Source organism: Peromyscus leucopus, chromosome X (assembly GCF_004664715.2).
Source record: "Peromyscus leucopus breed LL Stock chromosome X, UCI_PerLeu_2.1, whole genome shotgun sequence".
Taxonomy (NCBI): Eukaryota; Metazoa; Chordata; class Mammalia; order Rodentia; family Cricetidae; genus Peromyscus; species Peromyscus leucopus.
In genome coordinates this window covers 70,054,561-70,070,947 of record NC_051083.1, presented here as the reverse complement: position 1 = coordinate 70,070,947, position 16,387 = coordinate 70,054,561, and the positions used below count along the sequence as shown (strand labels likewise).

Below are 16,387 nucleotides of genomic sequence, written 5' to 3'. Positions count from 1 at the left end.
TCCATGATATTTAATGACCCTTTCAGGGCTTCTCAGGCACCAGGCATGAATGTAATATATATATTATGCAGACAAAACACTCATCCACAACAAATAAAAATAAGATATTATTAAAAGTAAGTCCATAAAAACTGAATTTTAACCATTAGTGAAAAAGGCAGTTTGTGATATGTATGCTTTCTCAAATCCTCTTGAAACCACACCAAGTAAACAAGTGCCTATTTCAACTAATTTAAAATTGCCCCCTTTCATCATTTGTAAATTTGCCACAACTTGAGTAGTTCTAGAATTTTGGGTAGATATGAAATGTCTACAGAACTTGAGACAGCACTTTCCTGCGCTCTTGTTTGTTTTAAGCAATATTTTATTAATTCTTTGACAATTTTATAAAATGTATTTTGATCAAATTCACCACTCCTCCAGGTCCTCCATTATCCATCCTTACCTCCTTACCCACAGAAATTCATGTTCTTTATGTTAAGTCCTACAAGTCCAATTTGTAATGCCCAAATACTCTCCGGGTGTATGGGGGGCTGTCCTTAAGTGTGGTACATTAACCAGGATCATACAGTATAAAACAACTGACTCTCCCTCTCCCAAGCAGCTATCAATTGCCAATATCGCCTTAGCTAGGGGTGGGGCTTCATGCCAACCCCTACCCCATGCTGGGATTTTGTTTGGTTAAACTTGCAGAGGTCTTGTTCTTGCTGTCATAATCAGTGTAGGTAGATGTGTGCAACTGCCCTATCATGTCCAGAAAACACTGTTTCTTTAGTTATCCACTGCCTCTTGCTCTTACAATCTCTTCAACAGTTCTTCCACAATCATCCTTGAGCTTTGGCAGGTAAGGTATCATATAGATGTCCCACTTCAGGCTGAACATTCTGCAGTCTCTATTGTTTGTACATTGACCAGTTGTGGGTCTCTGTGTTAATTGCCACCTACTGCAAGATGAAGTTTTACTGATGAGGGTTGAGAAATGCACTAATTTATGGAAATGGGAATAAGTCACTATGAGTTGTATTTATACTATGTCTGTTTAGTAGAATAATGGTAGATGTTCTTTCTTAGGGCCTTTTGTCTAACTAGCCACAATCTCTTGGACCTGATAATGGTGCTATGTATTTCATTTTGTAGGTCATACCTTAAATCCAATCAGTAGGTGTTTAGTTGCTCCTGTAGCATTCATGCCACTCTTGCACCAGCAGGCATATGTTGCCAGGGATGTCATTATTATTAGGGCATCTTTGAGACTGGAATTTGTGCTAAATCAATTTTTGTTGTTGCTCTGATTCTTTTAGACAAGATTCTCATATAGTCAAGCCTGACATTGCATGTAGCAGAATGCTCTGCTTAAATCCCAGTTTTAATTTCAGAAAGTCTTTAATGTTAATTCATTGACATTTCTTGTAGATGGTACTTTGCTATCCATTATGTCAACTAATGTGTTGTATATCACTTATTAGTAAGTTTTAGGCTGGACTATTCTCCTTTTTAGGCATGATCTTTAGATTACCTGAAGAAACTAGAGTTTAAAGCAGAGTTACTGTGGTTTCTTTAGAATGCTTTTAGTTATCAACGAACTCTATGCCATGCAGCTTTGGAGGAGTTGTAAAATCATTGCAAAATGAATAAAATTGCAATTATTCCATGATGAAGAACAACGATATTTGACTCAAATCTTGTTATCATTGCAGTAATGTAGCAGAGTATGAGTCATTGGGTTAAAGGGTTTTCTGCCTCTTGAGCCAGATTGCTGCTTGAGCTGTCTCCCTCTCGTATATCTTTCCATAAACCTTAGAAAGGATTGTGTTGTTTGGAATACTGTCTGACCTGCCAATTGTAACTGAAGCTTTTCTGTGTCCCAACCGGTGGTCAGGACAAATCTTTCTCACCCGCCAGTCCCACAGCTGCTCGCACCCAAGCAAACACACAGAGACTATGAAAATGAGGAAAAGATGTGAAAACAGGGAATTGGACAAGTGGAAAGCAATAATGCTGTGCTATTTTCCCATTGTAACAAAATACCTGATTTCAACTATTTAAGACAGGATGTGTTTGTTTAGGCTCACATTATTTTTTGTTCTTTTAGGTTTATTTTTATTTTCATCTCTCTGAGAGAGAGAGAGAGAGAGAGAGAGAGAGAGAGAGAGAGAGAGAGAGAGAGAGAGAGAGAGAGAGAGATCTGTGTGTGTGCTTTTTTTGGTTTTACGAGACAGGGTTTCTCTGTGTAGTTTTGGTGCCTGTCCTGGATTTTGCTCTGTAGACCAGGCTGGCCTTGAACTCACAGAGATCCGCCTGGCTCTGCCTCCTGAGTGCTGAGATTAAAGGCCTGCGCCACCACCACCTGGCAGGTATATGACTTTTAAGGCCAGAGGAGGGTGCCGAATCCATTGGAGCTGGAGTTGCATGCTGTTGTGAGCCACCCTACACAAGTACTAAGAACCAAACTCATGACCTCTGGAAACACAACATGTGTTCTTAACTGCTGAGCCATTTCTCTGGGCCCACTTTTTTAATTAATTGAATTTTATTCTTATTTTATTTATGTGTATAATGCAATCTGATTGCTCTAATTCCCCACCCTCTCTCATCTCCCTTCCTCATCTTTCCACTCTTTACTTTCCTACTAATTTCTTTTCTGCAGCCATTTACTTATATTTTGTTAGTGACTCATTGCATTTAACCAGTGTCATTTGTGTGACCATGAGTTTGGAACTATCCACTGGGGCCTGGTCAGCTCACACACAGACACAGATACACAACAGAGAAAATTGCTCCCCTCTTCCACAATTTATAAAAGTCCAATAGTTCATCAGTGAGTGATAGAACCCAATGAACCCCTCTGCATCCATGTCTGGCTGTGTTGGCAGGGCTGGTCCCATGCAGGTCAGATGTCAATAACATCAATTGCTGTGAGTTCATGATTACAATGGCTGTGTCATATCTAGTGGATGGCATTTCACAGTCTTCTCCCTTTCTTCTGGCTCTCACACACTTTCTACAATGTTCCCTGAACCTTAGAGGGAATGGTATAAATGTTTAGGGGTAAACCTTCAAACATCACTTATTCAGAGCAGCTTTGGTAGCCCTGGATCCTTTATTTAACTGCTGTTCACAGCAAAGACAGGATAAACATTATAGTATGCTTCCCACACCAGGGACTTCCCCAGGCATGGGAATTGGACTAGTTGCACAGTAAAAGTTTTGGGTTCTCTCCCAAGGAACAAGCCATAAATCCAATCACAGAGTGGTTGCTCACCCCCATTACACTCATGCCACTGTTGCACATGTGAGCACATTTTTCTTGTAGGTGGGTATTGTAGTGCATAGTGTTCACAGATGAATAAGAACACAAATACCTTCCCCACTATCAGTTTGCATAGCAATGTTCTAAAAGCTACTGGCTCCCAATTTCATTTATAGTCCTAATGGCAGATAGGTCAAGTGACTGGAGAATGAACAGCTAAACTCATTTGGTCCATAGTCAAGAATCAGGCAAAGAAAATGTTTGAGTTCAGCTCACTGTCTCCCACTTATTCAGTCCTGGGACCACAGCCCATGGAATGGTGCCATTCACATTTAGTATGTGTCTTCCCAGGTCAGTAAACGCAATCTACAAAAAGTCCCTCATGAATATACCCGAAAGCTTTTTTTCCTAAGTGACTTTAGGTTATGTCAAGTTGATAATCAATATTAACTATCACAAATACCATATTAGGGGGCAACACATTCTTGAAAAATACAAGGGAATGATTTACTGTTTCAAAATCATTAAAAGCTATTGTTAGAGGAGGCACATTTTGAAGACACCTGAAAACTCTGGGCTAAACTCGAAGCTTTGTATTGCTAAAAAGATGATCAAAATTAACTGCCTCTAAAGTTTTGTGTTCCTGGTTGGGGCTCAGAAAAATAAGCTCTCAATTGGAATCTTATTTAACAGCAATCTACCCACCTCCGCAGCATTCGCTTAGCAGAGCAGAACAGAGCAAGCACTGAGTATGGATTGAGTAGCTCAGGTTTTCTAATAATTCAACTCACTGTTAATGAAAATGTGTCCTTTTATGACTGCCTTAAGTGATGAATAATGAACTGCTTTATCTACCTCTTTATACTTTCATATCTTGTTACAGTAAACTGAGCTTTTAGGTACATTAGAAAACAAAGAATTCTGGTTTGTGGATTGCTTTATCCTTAGGTCCTTTTGTGTTTACTGCTTCACAAGCATGAACCATTTGATTTTTTTCAGCTCTAGGGAATAGATTCTATTTGTAATTTGAGAAGACAAAGCCAGAAGGGCAAAAAGGCAGTGTGAGAATTCAGTTTAGAGCTTGTGTTTTCTTTTGAAAAATGAGACTCTTGTCAACAACTATTTATTGGTCACATAATGCAGATGAGATTTTTTTTAAGTATTCAATTAAGATGTGGACTACTTTTTCTTCGGTCAGTTCCATAGGGTGTATAGTAGTAGTCACTGTTAAGTGATTTCTATTACTCTGCAAGTAGAATAAAGGAGGAAGGGCTCATAAGGGAATTTGGTGTCACTGTTTTCAACCCAGTATTTTCAATCCAGTTTTTCCTCTGGGGTCTCTTCATGTCTCACTTCAGAGTCCACATTTTAATCATCTCAAAAATTGCAGTTATGGAAACAATAAGTAAAAATCTAGAAACCAATTAAAATTATATCTACCCCCAAAATAACTGTTCTTCCTAAAACCCTAGCAATTTATGACTGGCTGGATACACAAAGCCTCCAACTAAACCAAAAGCTTGAATCTCATCCATTAAACAAATAGTGAAGCTGGGGAGATATGTGTTTATGTACATACTGAGCTTATTGGGATAAAAAATGAGCTACAGAGTTTGTGTGTGTTGTCAATTATTTTTCAAATAAGAGCTTATACTAGATTTCTAATTTCAATTACAAATCTAAGAGATTGGACCAATTGAGTGAGTATTTCTTCAACGGAGACAATAACATTTGCTTTCCTGACCATAATCTTTGCAGGAATGTTAAATAGATTGTTAATTTTAAAGGATATTTGGAGTTAAATCAGGGCATGCATCAGTAAATGATTCCACAGAGCCTGAGTTAGTGTATACTGCTCAGAGGAGAAAAACATTACTCATATATGCATTAGCATTTTCATTTTTACTGCAGCAATATATCATTCTATTTTTCTGGGTGCTAGGAAATGTTGCTGCAAAATGCACTGCAGAGCTCAGGTATAAGCCATTGGCCACCTTTTTAAACCTGATCATTTAATTACAAATATCAGTTAAAACCCAATGGAAGCTTGCTCTATAATCCCTGCCTAGTTACTTACTCTCTCAGAAGAGAATTGATAGTTTCGCTTCTTTTTATTATTATTTATTGCAATTTCTGATGTAATGCTTGGTCAGTAATTAGGCAGATGGGTAGGAAAGGTTGTAGCACTTCTAGCTGCCTCCTTATGACTCAGAAGAATCAGGAGCACTGGCTACAGCAATTGTAACGAATGATCACGTAGTTTCCAACATTTTGGACTGTGAATGAATGTGTAGGTGTGAGCCTGAGGGAGAAAGGAGACCAAGAGACAGAAAAGGAAATGGAGAACTAATAGTGATTCATGGCAAGTATAAAAATAGAAGTAATTTTAAAAGCAATGGGTAACAGTCTATAAAATAAGCCCATTTAACTCGTCACTAAAGAGAAATTGTTGTGCGTAATGCTATCAAATATTTTTTCCTTCAAAAACCCTGTTTGGATGATTTGTATGACTTTTACGTTTTTAAATTTCTGTGATTGGTGCTAAATAAACCACATCTTGAGGTAGAAAAATCCAAGGTGAGGAAATAAAAGAGCAAATTTAAAATTTTTCCTCCATCCATTATTTGAGTTAATAACAGCGGGGAGAAAATAGATTTCCTTCCTTTTTAAATAAACAAAGAAAGCTTTCAGGATTGTGTTTATGGGAAATAATTAAACGTGCTTTGAACTTTAGTGCTTTCAATTGTGCATCTGAGCAGTTTTCAAATGAGTTTGGATTTAGCCATGGCATTAACATTTTAAAGTGCCATCCCTAGCATGTATGTAACTTGCAGAGTGCAGCCTAATGATTTGATTAGTGTAGTGGTGAGTGGATCTCTACAAGGGCTGTGCAGAGGTCTGAAGAGGCAGAGCTGCATTTGGCCTTTCCTTGCAGTGCACAATAATTGGGTATTGCTGGGAGGGTGGTATTGAAAGGGGCACAGAACCTAAAATGTCCATTTGCCCCTAAGTGCTAACCAATGTGATCCTTTTACTGGTTTACTTGTTCTTTTGGGAAAAGGAGCCTATTTCAGAGGCTCTCGAGTATGTATACATAATTAATAACACGGGTCTCTTTGTCCAGACACTTAAGCACTTGCCAAACATGGAAAATCACATTATTAGTGAAGGGAAAGAAGAGAGGTATCCCCAGGCAATATTTCATAAACCACAGAAGTCTTTTTCTGTCACTGTCTGACAGGGCATGGAATTTGATAGATATGAATATAAAGGAAATAAAAAAGAATGTATCAAAAGCTCAAGAAATTCTGGCTGCCATCTGTGGGATATGACTGGAGAAGGCCTCAAATCTGTTCTTTGAAATTGCCCCTGAATAATATCTCAAATGTCATATTTTGTAGTTAAGAAGATGAGGAAATCTCTTTTCACCATCCTCATTTAGTAAGCAGAAACTCACTTGGTCTTCATCATTGAATTAAGCTATTTAAATATGAGTTATCTTCTGGGACTTATTTCAAGTCATTGGGCCTGGGAGGTGGGGGGCAGGGGAAAGTACAATAGATAAAGTAAGAAATAGATGGAGAAAGGTCCAGAGTATAGATGGTTGTTTCAGATAAATGGGTTTAAGTATGAAAGTGAGCAACTGGGATGAAGATGTAAAAGCAGTGAAGGACTATGGCAGGAGTCAGAAGAGAAGAGAAGAAGAAGACACAAGTACAAAAACAAAGTTCAACCTTCCTCATTTATTGTTTATCAGAGTACACCAGTCTAGTCCAGGGTTTTCATGTCTATGGCATCTGTTTTCTTCAGGCTTTGTTTAACAGAGGACAGCCATGAGAGTGCAACATGGCATTTAACAACCACTGGCCATAACTTCTGCCTTTCTGGTTCCTTTCTTTTCTGGGTCATAGACAAGAAAAAGAGATAAATGAGTCTGGTTCACAGAAGGCCAGGGTATTGTGTTCCCCTGAGGGCATGGACTATAAAGTTGAAGAGAAAATTTTAAGAAAGAGTGGAACAGAATGCCAATTAATTGGAAGCAATTGCGTCGCTGGGGGTGGGGGACTGATTTTGTGAAAAGTCAGGTGTTAGATGTAAAAATGAAGAGAAATTCTTTGGTCTCTATGGTGTAGATGGAAGTTGAAGAAAAAATATCAGCCTCAATCCAGTAGAGCGATTCAGTGAGAAATCAATCAGCTTGCAGAAATACTTTATTATTAATCTTTAAATGTCTTTGCATGGAATATGGCTATGAACAAGAAGAGTGACAGTGATAAAAAGTCACTGCAAAAAGTGACGGCAAATTGTATACTGTTACTATGAGTAATTCATTAGTGCTTCAAATCCCCAAACCCTCTCATTTTGAGGCATGGCTTAACAAGGAGAAAAGGGAAATTTCCTCCGTTTGGTCCTTAATAGAGGATTAAAAAAACACAAAAGTATTCACACTTCATTGTTAACATGCAAGTTCTCATCTTATCACTTGGATGTCTTTTATTATTATCAAATAATAATTTGGCTTCTCTGCTTTGTGGAAATACCAAATATCATTCTGTTTGGTTTAAGACTTAGAAAAAAGGAGAGACTCTGCACAGACCAGACCCAATTAATAAACAAGATGGAGACTAGGCCATAACACAATTAAGCCTATTCTGTCTGAAGAAGAGAATGATAAGGGATAACATAATTGCTGTCTACAAGAAAATGAATGAAGTTTATATAGAGGAAAGGGAGATATGGGTCACTTGTCTTGTGTGACCATGAATGTCTTTGGAGAGAAGAAAATTTCTACAACCTCATTTTAAAGCAGTGTAAATCTTGGTCTGCCCCAAACAACATCTTCCATTAAATTTATTTTACACACACAAAACCATACACATTAAGACAATTCACTAATATCTCTAACTTATTAGTTAAAACAATCCTTTAAAACACTATTTTGAAAACATAATAAGAAACTTGTGGGAATGAAATCTGTAAGAAAGATTGAGTCTCTTAGAAGTATGAAGAAAGATAACCATAAATATGTGAGGAGTTTGCTAACTTTTTATTATGATAATAATTGAATAATGATAACATTTTGAGACATTACTTTCTTTTAAAATTTATCTTTTAGTTTACAATGGCTGATGCTGAGTATGAGAGGGAAAATTTCTAGTGTCTATAGGTTAAACAGTTCTCTATCTTTTTCTTAAGACTGTTGTGATGATTTCCTCTAGCCCTTACTTTTGCCTTATTTTTATAAATTCTGATACTTTTAGAAATATTCAATAACCACTTTTAAGTGTCAATGTTAATACTGAAGTAAGTGTGAAGACACAAGAACAAAACACATCCATCACATTACGGATGGTCCCTGGCTTACAACAGTTCAGACAAATGATTTTCCAGCTGTACTATGATACAAAGGCTATATACATTCAGGAGAAATGATGCTTCACAATTCAAACTTCCATCTCTTATTTGACTACTCTCTTGCAATGCTAAGATATTAGTGTCAGCCATGTGAATTATGCTAAACTATGTTGCTTTATAGGGAAGGTGTATTAGATATTTTTCCAAATTATGATATTTTCAACCTACAAGGGCTTTATCTGGCCATTACCCATGGTAAGTTGAGGGTCATTTGTACTTACAGTCTATTGAAAAGTATAGATTACTGAATGAAACAGAGATAGGAATAAGTTGTGAGGAGAGCTCAGAAAAGTGAAGCACTGGAGGGATTCCTAATATAAAACTTATAAGAATAACCTGTGTAAAATGAATAGAAAATATTCTAGGTAAACAGGAAAACAAACGTGAATTTGAAACATATCAAGTACTATTATGGGTTAGGAAATTAAGGTATATGGTGATATAATTTACTATAATTAAGAAACAAAAGAAACAAACAGTTGATTTTAGCAATTTGACTTTGGAAATGCAGATTTGTTGCCTGAGTCCCATGGAATATATTGAATAAAATAGCTTAAGGGATGTTAAAGTGAGAGATTTATTTATTTAGAAAGGAGATCTGGGTTGGAGATGAAATTGTAAGACATTAGCATACAAGAATAAAATTACATGCAGAATTGAATGTAAAATAAGAGCTCTCGGGGGCTGAGGAAAAAAATACTATGAACTAGCAGTATCTAAAGAACTTTTTAATGAAATTGAGCCCCTCCCACCAAAAACAAACTAACTAACAAAAACAAAGACAGAATAATCAAGAAATATAGATAGGAGAAAACACATGGTAATGCCATAGGAACCAAAGGAATGGGAAGGGGTATTTCAGAAAGTAGCAGAGATTAGAGTGACTATTGAATATATTAACCATATAGCCATCATTGGCTTTAGTAATTTCAAGGGTCAATGAGGAAGAAATAAAATTATAGCGAATTTAAGAGTGAATGAGAGTGATGGACACTGAAAATGACTATAAAAATACCTCTTTAAATAAATTTGGCTATTTGCAGGTACATATCAAAGGAAGCCATTTTATTTTTGACATAACAGCATTTTTCTATTACATTTGGAAACAAGTAGTAGAGAGGGTAAGGTCTAAAAGCTACAAGACAAGCAAGATAAACAGAGTGATCAAGAGAGAGCACTTGGGGTGAGCTGGAAACATCTCAAGTGGCAATACTCATGTGACAACTCTAAGATGTCAAGATTAAGAAAAACATATGTGTTAACAACTCCTTATACCAGAGGTGGGTCATTTCCATTACATACTTCAGAAAAGAGAAAAGGGGGAGGAAAATGATGAGCAAGTATGATTATAGGTGACATGCCAGAAAATTTGAGGGGCTCTCTTATGAGTACCACACAATATGAAGTGAATAAGTTAAATGAAGAAACAGATGGGTTGTGATAACAAGAGAGTAGAGGAGGCTTAAAATAGCTTTTATAAGGAGAGGCAGGAAGAAATGTTACTAGGTAACCTTGAAAGCAAGTTGAGATTAGAGACCAAGAATTTGCATCAAACCAATTTACTGTTTTCTCCAACGTCATTTAATAGCACAACATTGTACAGCTAGAGAAGTAGATATTTAGATTGATAGATTGCTTGCATTTCATCATATTCATGCTGTCTAAGGGCAATGAATAAAAGCAAGGAATTTTTTTTTAAAAAAAGAGTAATTTAAGCAATGAATAATGACATCTGGGATGATCAAAAAGCTGAGACAGGGGTAGTCTCTATTCTCTTTTTCCCTTGACTGGGCTTCAAAGGGCATTTTACCACAAATACGAATTATGTAAACATTAGTAAATTTTCATTGCCTGTAGAACCAACTGTATATGTTATATAGTCTTATCTGAAAGGATCAAAAACATGCATTAGAAAGTAATGAATGTTAAAACTAAAATCCCAAATCACTGAAACTACGATTTTAACAGGAAGGACTTGACAGACAAAGGTTAGGATATAAGTATTTGAGTATTTGGTATATTAGAACAAGCAGTAGAACAACAGGAGAAAACCTAAATTTATATTTAGTAAGATAAGGGGGCCCAATGCAAATGCTGGTGGTAGCTTTGTATGTTGTGCTAGTTCTAGATTAATCTAATTTGTTCAATAAACTTAAAAGAATATGAACATGGAGAAAGGAAAATCTAGAAAGACCTGGTAATTGACTTCATAGAAGGAATAATGAAAAATAATGAATCATAAGTAGGAGATACTATAGTTTGGGGAGGCTGAAGTTAGAAGAAGAGTGTTTATGGGTTCTATTTGTATTTGAGAGCTCTGTAGTAGTAATTAATAGATAAGCATTTTCAATAGGATTTGGAAGACTGGAAACAGTCCTGAAGATTTATCTTACACTGCCATCAATACAGCTGTTAGAAAATCAAGAAAACTTTAAAAAGAAACAATGGAAAAAGCTAAGTGCACAGAAATGTATGGAAGGAAATATAAATAAAACCTCCACACAATAGGAAAACAAATAATAAAGATAATCAGAAGCCAAAAAAGCACCACTTTTTGGCATTTTGACTGAGATCAAGTACAGAAGCCAAAGAAAGAGTTTCAAGTTGAATACTATATGAAAACAAACGTGCTGTAAAATGATAATGTAGACTTACTAACAAAAAGATCATTAGGAACTCTGAAAATGAAACTGCTCTGGCAAGGGGAACTAAATTAATGGTGAAGAGGTATATGTAGGAAGAGGTTACACAGAAAGAGTATGTTGCAATGGGCATGTAGCTCATTGGAAAGGTACATGCTGAGTTATGAGTGAGGCATCTAGGATCAGTTCTTAATACTGCAATCAATCAAAAAAAATTTTAAAAAACTATGCTCAAGGAAACTGTCTGAGAAATTTGACCATAGAAAGAAAAGAAAAGTTCCAGCAAAAGTGAGAAATTTTAGATTATATCTGTTTTCAAGAATGGACAGACTTACCCCTCTAGGAAGTTGTTAAAGATTGAAATAAACTATTATGTACACGCGCTAGATAGAAAATCTTCTAGTTATTTACCAAATTTATCAAGATGTCAGCCAGTGAAAACAGCCAATAAAGACCTTTAGTTGATTGTATTGGTGTTAGAAGTTTAATGCTTAACCATGACAGCTCATGTTTAATCGTTGATAATTTACTCTGACACTGTTTTTTTAAATTTCATTTTTAGAATGGATGCCTAAGAGTTTACATAGCAATTCAAATGACTAGATTATAGACAAACAAACTAAATTTTGAATTTTGATATTTAATGCTTCAAATAAATGTTTTTTTTGTTTTTGTTTTTGTTTTTCGAAACAGGGTTTCTCTGTGTAGCTTTGCACCTTTCCTGGAGCTCACTTGGTAGCCCAGGCTGGCCTGGAACTCACAGAGATCCGCCTGGCTCTGCCTCCTGAGTGCTGGGATTAAAGGCGTGCGCCATCACTGCCTGGCCAAATAAATGGTTTTAAGCCACAGGTTCTCAATTTGTGAGTCGTGACCTCTTTGGGGATCACATATAAGATATCCTGCATATCAGATATTCACATTATGATTCATGACAGTAGCAAAATTACAGTTATGAAGTAGCAACTAAATAATTTTATGGTTGAGGTCAGCACAACTGAGGAACTCTATGAAAGGGTCACAACATTAGGAAGGTTGAGAATCACTGTTTAAACAGTCATCCTTGGAAGTCCTTTTTTGTCTGGCTCTTATTTCTGAATGAAATAAAATGCACAACTCATCCTAAATTTATGAACGTAAGTTATTTAGGTGCAGCTCAAATATGTAAATGTGTTTTGTAACTGAAGAGAAACTTAGTTTTTCTTCTTAGAGAAAAGTAGAAAATTTGAGGAGAAAAGGATGGGTAGGTGCTCTATTGGAAAATAATTTGTTTTTGTGCATGTCTTCGTTTTGTTTATCCTTTAATACAGTTAGAGAAGTGAGAGAGATGAAGCAATTGGACTTAGAAAATTTCAATTGTAGTTTGAGATATGCTACTAAATTATCTATGGACACTTCTTTGTATTTAGGTTTTTTATTGGAATATAGGAGTGATGGTTCCTACTTTGTAGTATTTTGAGGATTTAATGACATAATATGGATAAAAACACCTAATACATTTTTCTCCTTGAGTTTTCATCTTTGAATCTAATCACCTTAGTTTATAAAACTATACTTGAAATTCCTATAAGCCACAAATCTTATAGATAACTATTAAGTTATATCAGAGTAGCCAACAGCCACAAATTTGGTGGCTTTGATAATCGATTTTATCAGCTAATGTAAAGAAATGTGCTCAAAGAGTAACTTTGAAGAATGAGGGTAAAAAGACACCATCTATAATGGTAACAATATTTATCTTTAATGGGGAGGCCTCTATTTTTCTATTACATCACATTATTGGAGATATATGTGAATGGGAGACATAAACAAGCATTAGGTTGATGGAAGAAGTCATTTTACCATCTATACTGTCCTTACACTGAAAGGCTGACCTTTCAGAAGTTTTTTCTCAATTTCTCTCATCACCAAAAATTCCTTAAAATAATAAAAGTTATTATCAGTTTTGTTATTTGGGGTCGTTTAGATGAATATAGCAATAGTAAAAATATATAAAGCCATTCTCTTAAAAATATTTTAACAAAAATATTTGATATATGATTGATTATAGTGATCTCCAGTTCAATGTCAGCTGCCTTGAATCCTTTTTAAAAAGATATCAGCAGAGTATAAATTATAAATAAAAAACATAAAATCAGTGTTACTAAAGCTTCACATTTCTAATGTCAGCACTTGAGAGGCTGACAGGATGATAGTTGAGAGTTTGAGGCCAACCTGAACTACATAGTGAGTCTCTGTTTCAAGATTAAAAAGCAAGGAGAAAGAAAGAAACACAAGGAAAGATGAAATAAAACATTTTAGTATCAAACTCTGCTTAGCATTTGTACCATATGCACTGTCCTACTGCTGTAAATTACAATTTAATTTACTTACATCCCCACTGCTGAACTAAAGTAGCAAACAAATATTTTTTGTTTTCCTTGTTCTTTTTTTATGTAGTGCTGTGGATCCAATATAGGACCTTGTACATCCTAGGAGAATAGTCTATGTTTAATCTACATCCCTGGCCCTTAGGTGTGTTTTTCTAGACAACATTTCATTATGTAGACCAGGTTGAACTCAAACGTGTGATCCTCCTGCCTCAGCCTTCTGAGTGTTAGAATTACAGGCATGCATCATGATGCCATGTTCCAAGTATGTTTTAAATTGGGTAATATTTTCAATCTATCCATGTCCTTAATATTTTTATATGTTGATAAAGTAATAGACTGGCTTATTAAGACAATATACATTTAATGCTAATGATACACTAGACGTCAGTTGGGTTCATCATTCAAACTGATTATTCGTATTGATATTTGTAGCATCTAAACGCTGTATAATTAGGGAAAATCTAGTTATTGGTAGAGGAAAACTGGCCAACTGGCTGGTGGCCAAGAAGGTCTGAGCTGATGTGGAAGGGTATATTTATGACAGGAACTGCCCAGGGACAGAGACAGTTCTGAGATGGGAATGCCAGGAATTTAAATAAGAAAGGGTAAATGAATGTCCCAGGAGAAAATAGAGGAAGAGGGAATAATGTGGCCTATTTTCTTTTTTCTGAGTCTGAGGGACATATGAAGGCTAAGTTTTGTAGGGGTTCGGCACTCATTCACCATTTCTTCTTCACTTTGTCCATCTTTTCCAAGAAAAGAGGTAACTTATGAGTTGCTGTATTTTTAGAAAATATACTACAGAATCCCCAAAGAGCAGGGGTTACAGTGAAATTTCAAATGTTGAGAACTTCTCCCACCATTTGCCCTTTCCTTCCTCATGTATTAAACTGCTTGCTGTTTCTCAGATCTTTCGCTGTTTCATCCAAATCATATTTTTTTTCCAGATTGTACTACACATTTATAGACAGACCAACTTTGAAGCATGACGGATTCTAGAAGGACACAACGTATGGCATCTGGCCGTAGGGCCAGCTCTGCCTTAAGCCTGTGTTGTTGCCTTCCATTGTTTAGATGTCGACGACTCAACAGTCGGGTAAGAATATCTAGAAATATGGTATTGAGTTTTGTTAGGCTATGACTAAATGGCAGAAGAGTGGGGAATGTAGAATATCTGAGTGTCACAACTGTGTGCAAAGACTTTTTCTAAAGAATTTATATACGTTCAGCCAGTTCTGCCTTTTCAGAGTTGGGAGTTGGGGAAATGGGTTAAGATTGGGATTCCAAACAACTTTGACAAGCTGATGTGGGTAAAAATAAACACGACAAAGTCTATTAAAGGCAAACTCAAATGCAGAGGAATACCAGATTACAGAAATGAGTACAAGATGGTCCTGAACTGTGTATGTATAAATGTAGCAAATAACTGTGTAGAACCCATGGGAACTATAGATCAAACATGCCAATAATAGAATGCCCTATGGTCACAAAGAATGAACATGGTCTAATATATTATAATATATATATGTGTGTGTGTGTGTGTGTGTGTGTGTGTGTGTGTGTGTGTGTGTGTGTAGGGGCTGGGATGTAACCTTGACATATTCTGTATTTAAGTTTTTATTGTGCCTTTCATAGGGAGTAATGTGCTCAATTTCATTACTATGACCTATCTGTGGAAGATATGCTGTCTTGGACAAGGGCTAGTGAAAGCAAGCCAAAGTTATTTCTTTCAAATTCTTAGAAAATTAAAAGAAAATTGTCCTTATAAAAGACAAGTAAAAGACCTGGAGGGTTAGTTTAATCACAAGTCTTCAACAGTTGGAGAGATATCATATTAGGATAGAAGGAATGGATCACATAGCCCCTAAACATTTCCAATCAAATTAGACTTGAGATGACTAATATAGTAGAGTAAGTCAGAAGTTTGTTTTGCTGTAGCATAATTCTCACTTCAAAATACTGAAAAGTTAACATTATTTGAAATAAAGATGAAAAATTTCCCCTTTGAGCTTTGTCAGAATTAAACAGAAAGCTTCCATTATGAAATGATTTTAGTACAGACTGGTCATATAGCAAAGTGGACAGTCTATTAGTAGATTTTTAGAAAGCCTTTTAAGTAATATAAGTTTATGAAATAAGGTTCATTCACCAGTTCAAAACGGAAAATTGGATTCCTAAACATCCATTTTGTTTCTCATTAGAATTTTGATAGCATTTGCCCTCGGGTGTTTTTAAACAGCTTCATAGACTTGAAGATTTCCCAGACCTCTTTTCCATTTGTAAATATTTAACACCAACCCTCCCCCGCACCCTGGTTTCCAGTGTGCCTACACATATTTCACTTGTTTATCCTAAGTTGCAAGGCTGTGTTCTAGCAAAATAAAAATATGTGAAAATATTTCTAGTTAATCATCACCTTTCTGTTTTATGAGATTACTATAGTTCTTACTTAGATTTCTACCTTCATAATTTTTCTCTGTATGCAAAACAGATGTTTGTGACAATTTGTTGAAATAAATTAGGCTCCTAAGCTGCTCTAATTTTTTTATTCTATATAGACATAAGTTCTTTAAGCATTTATTTTAGGAGATAAAACCAGAAATTGGAGAAAAGTGGCTGGTTTTAGTGTGCTATTAACTCATCGAGTGCATGTGATTGAAAGCTTTGGTAGGCATGCTGAAGTGATGTTTATTTGACTTTCTCCAATTTCA

At 35.8% G+C, this 16,387-nt stretch overlaps 1 protein-coding gene across 1 annotated transcript in view; it reads left to right on the top strand.

The window, feature by feature from the left end:
- Nucleotides 1–16,387, top strand: part of Rps6ka6 (ribosomal protein S6 kinase A6) — a 159,594-nt gene that overhangs the window by 32,788 nt on the left and 110,419 nt on the right. The window contains exon 3 of the mRNA XM_028884583.2: nt 14,624–14,772. Within this exon, the coding sequence (XP_028740416.1) occupies nt 14,662–14,772 (111 nt within the window). The 5' untranslated portion in view covers nt 14,624–14,661. The remainder of the gene's footprint in view (nt 1–14,623; nt 14,773–16,387) is intronic.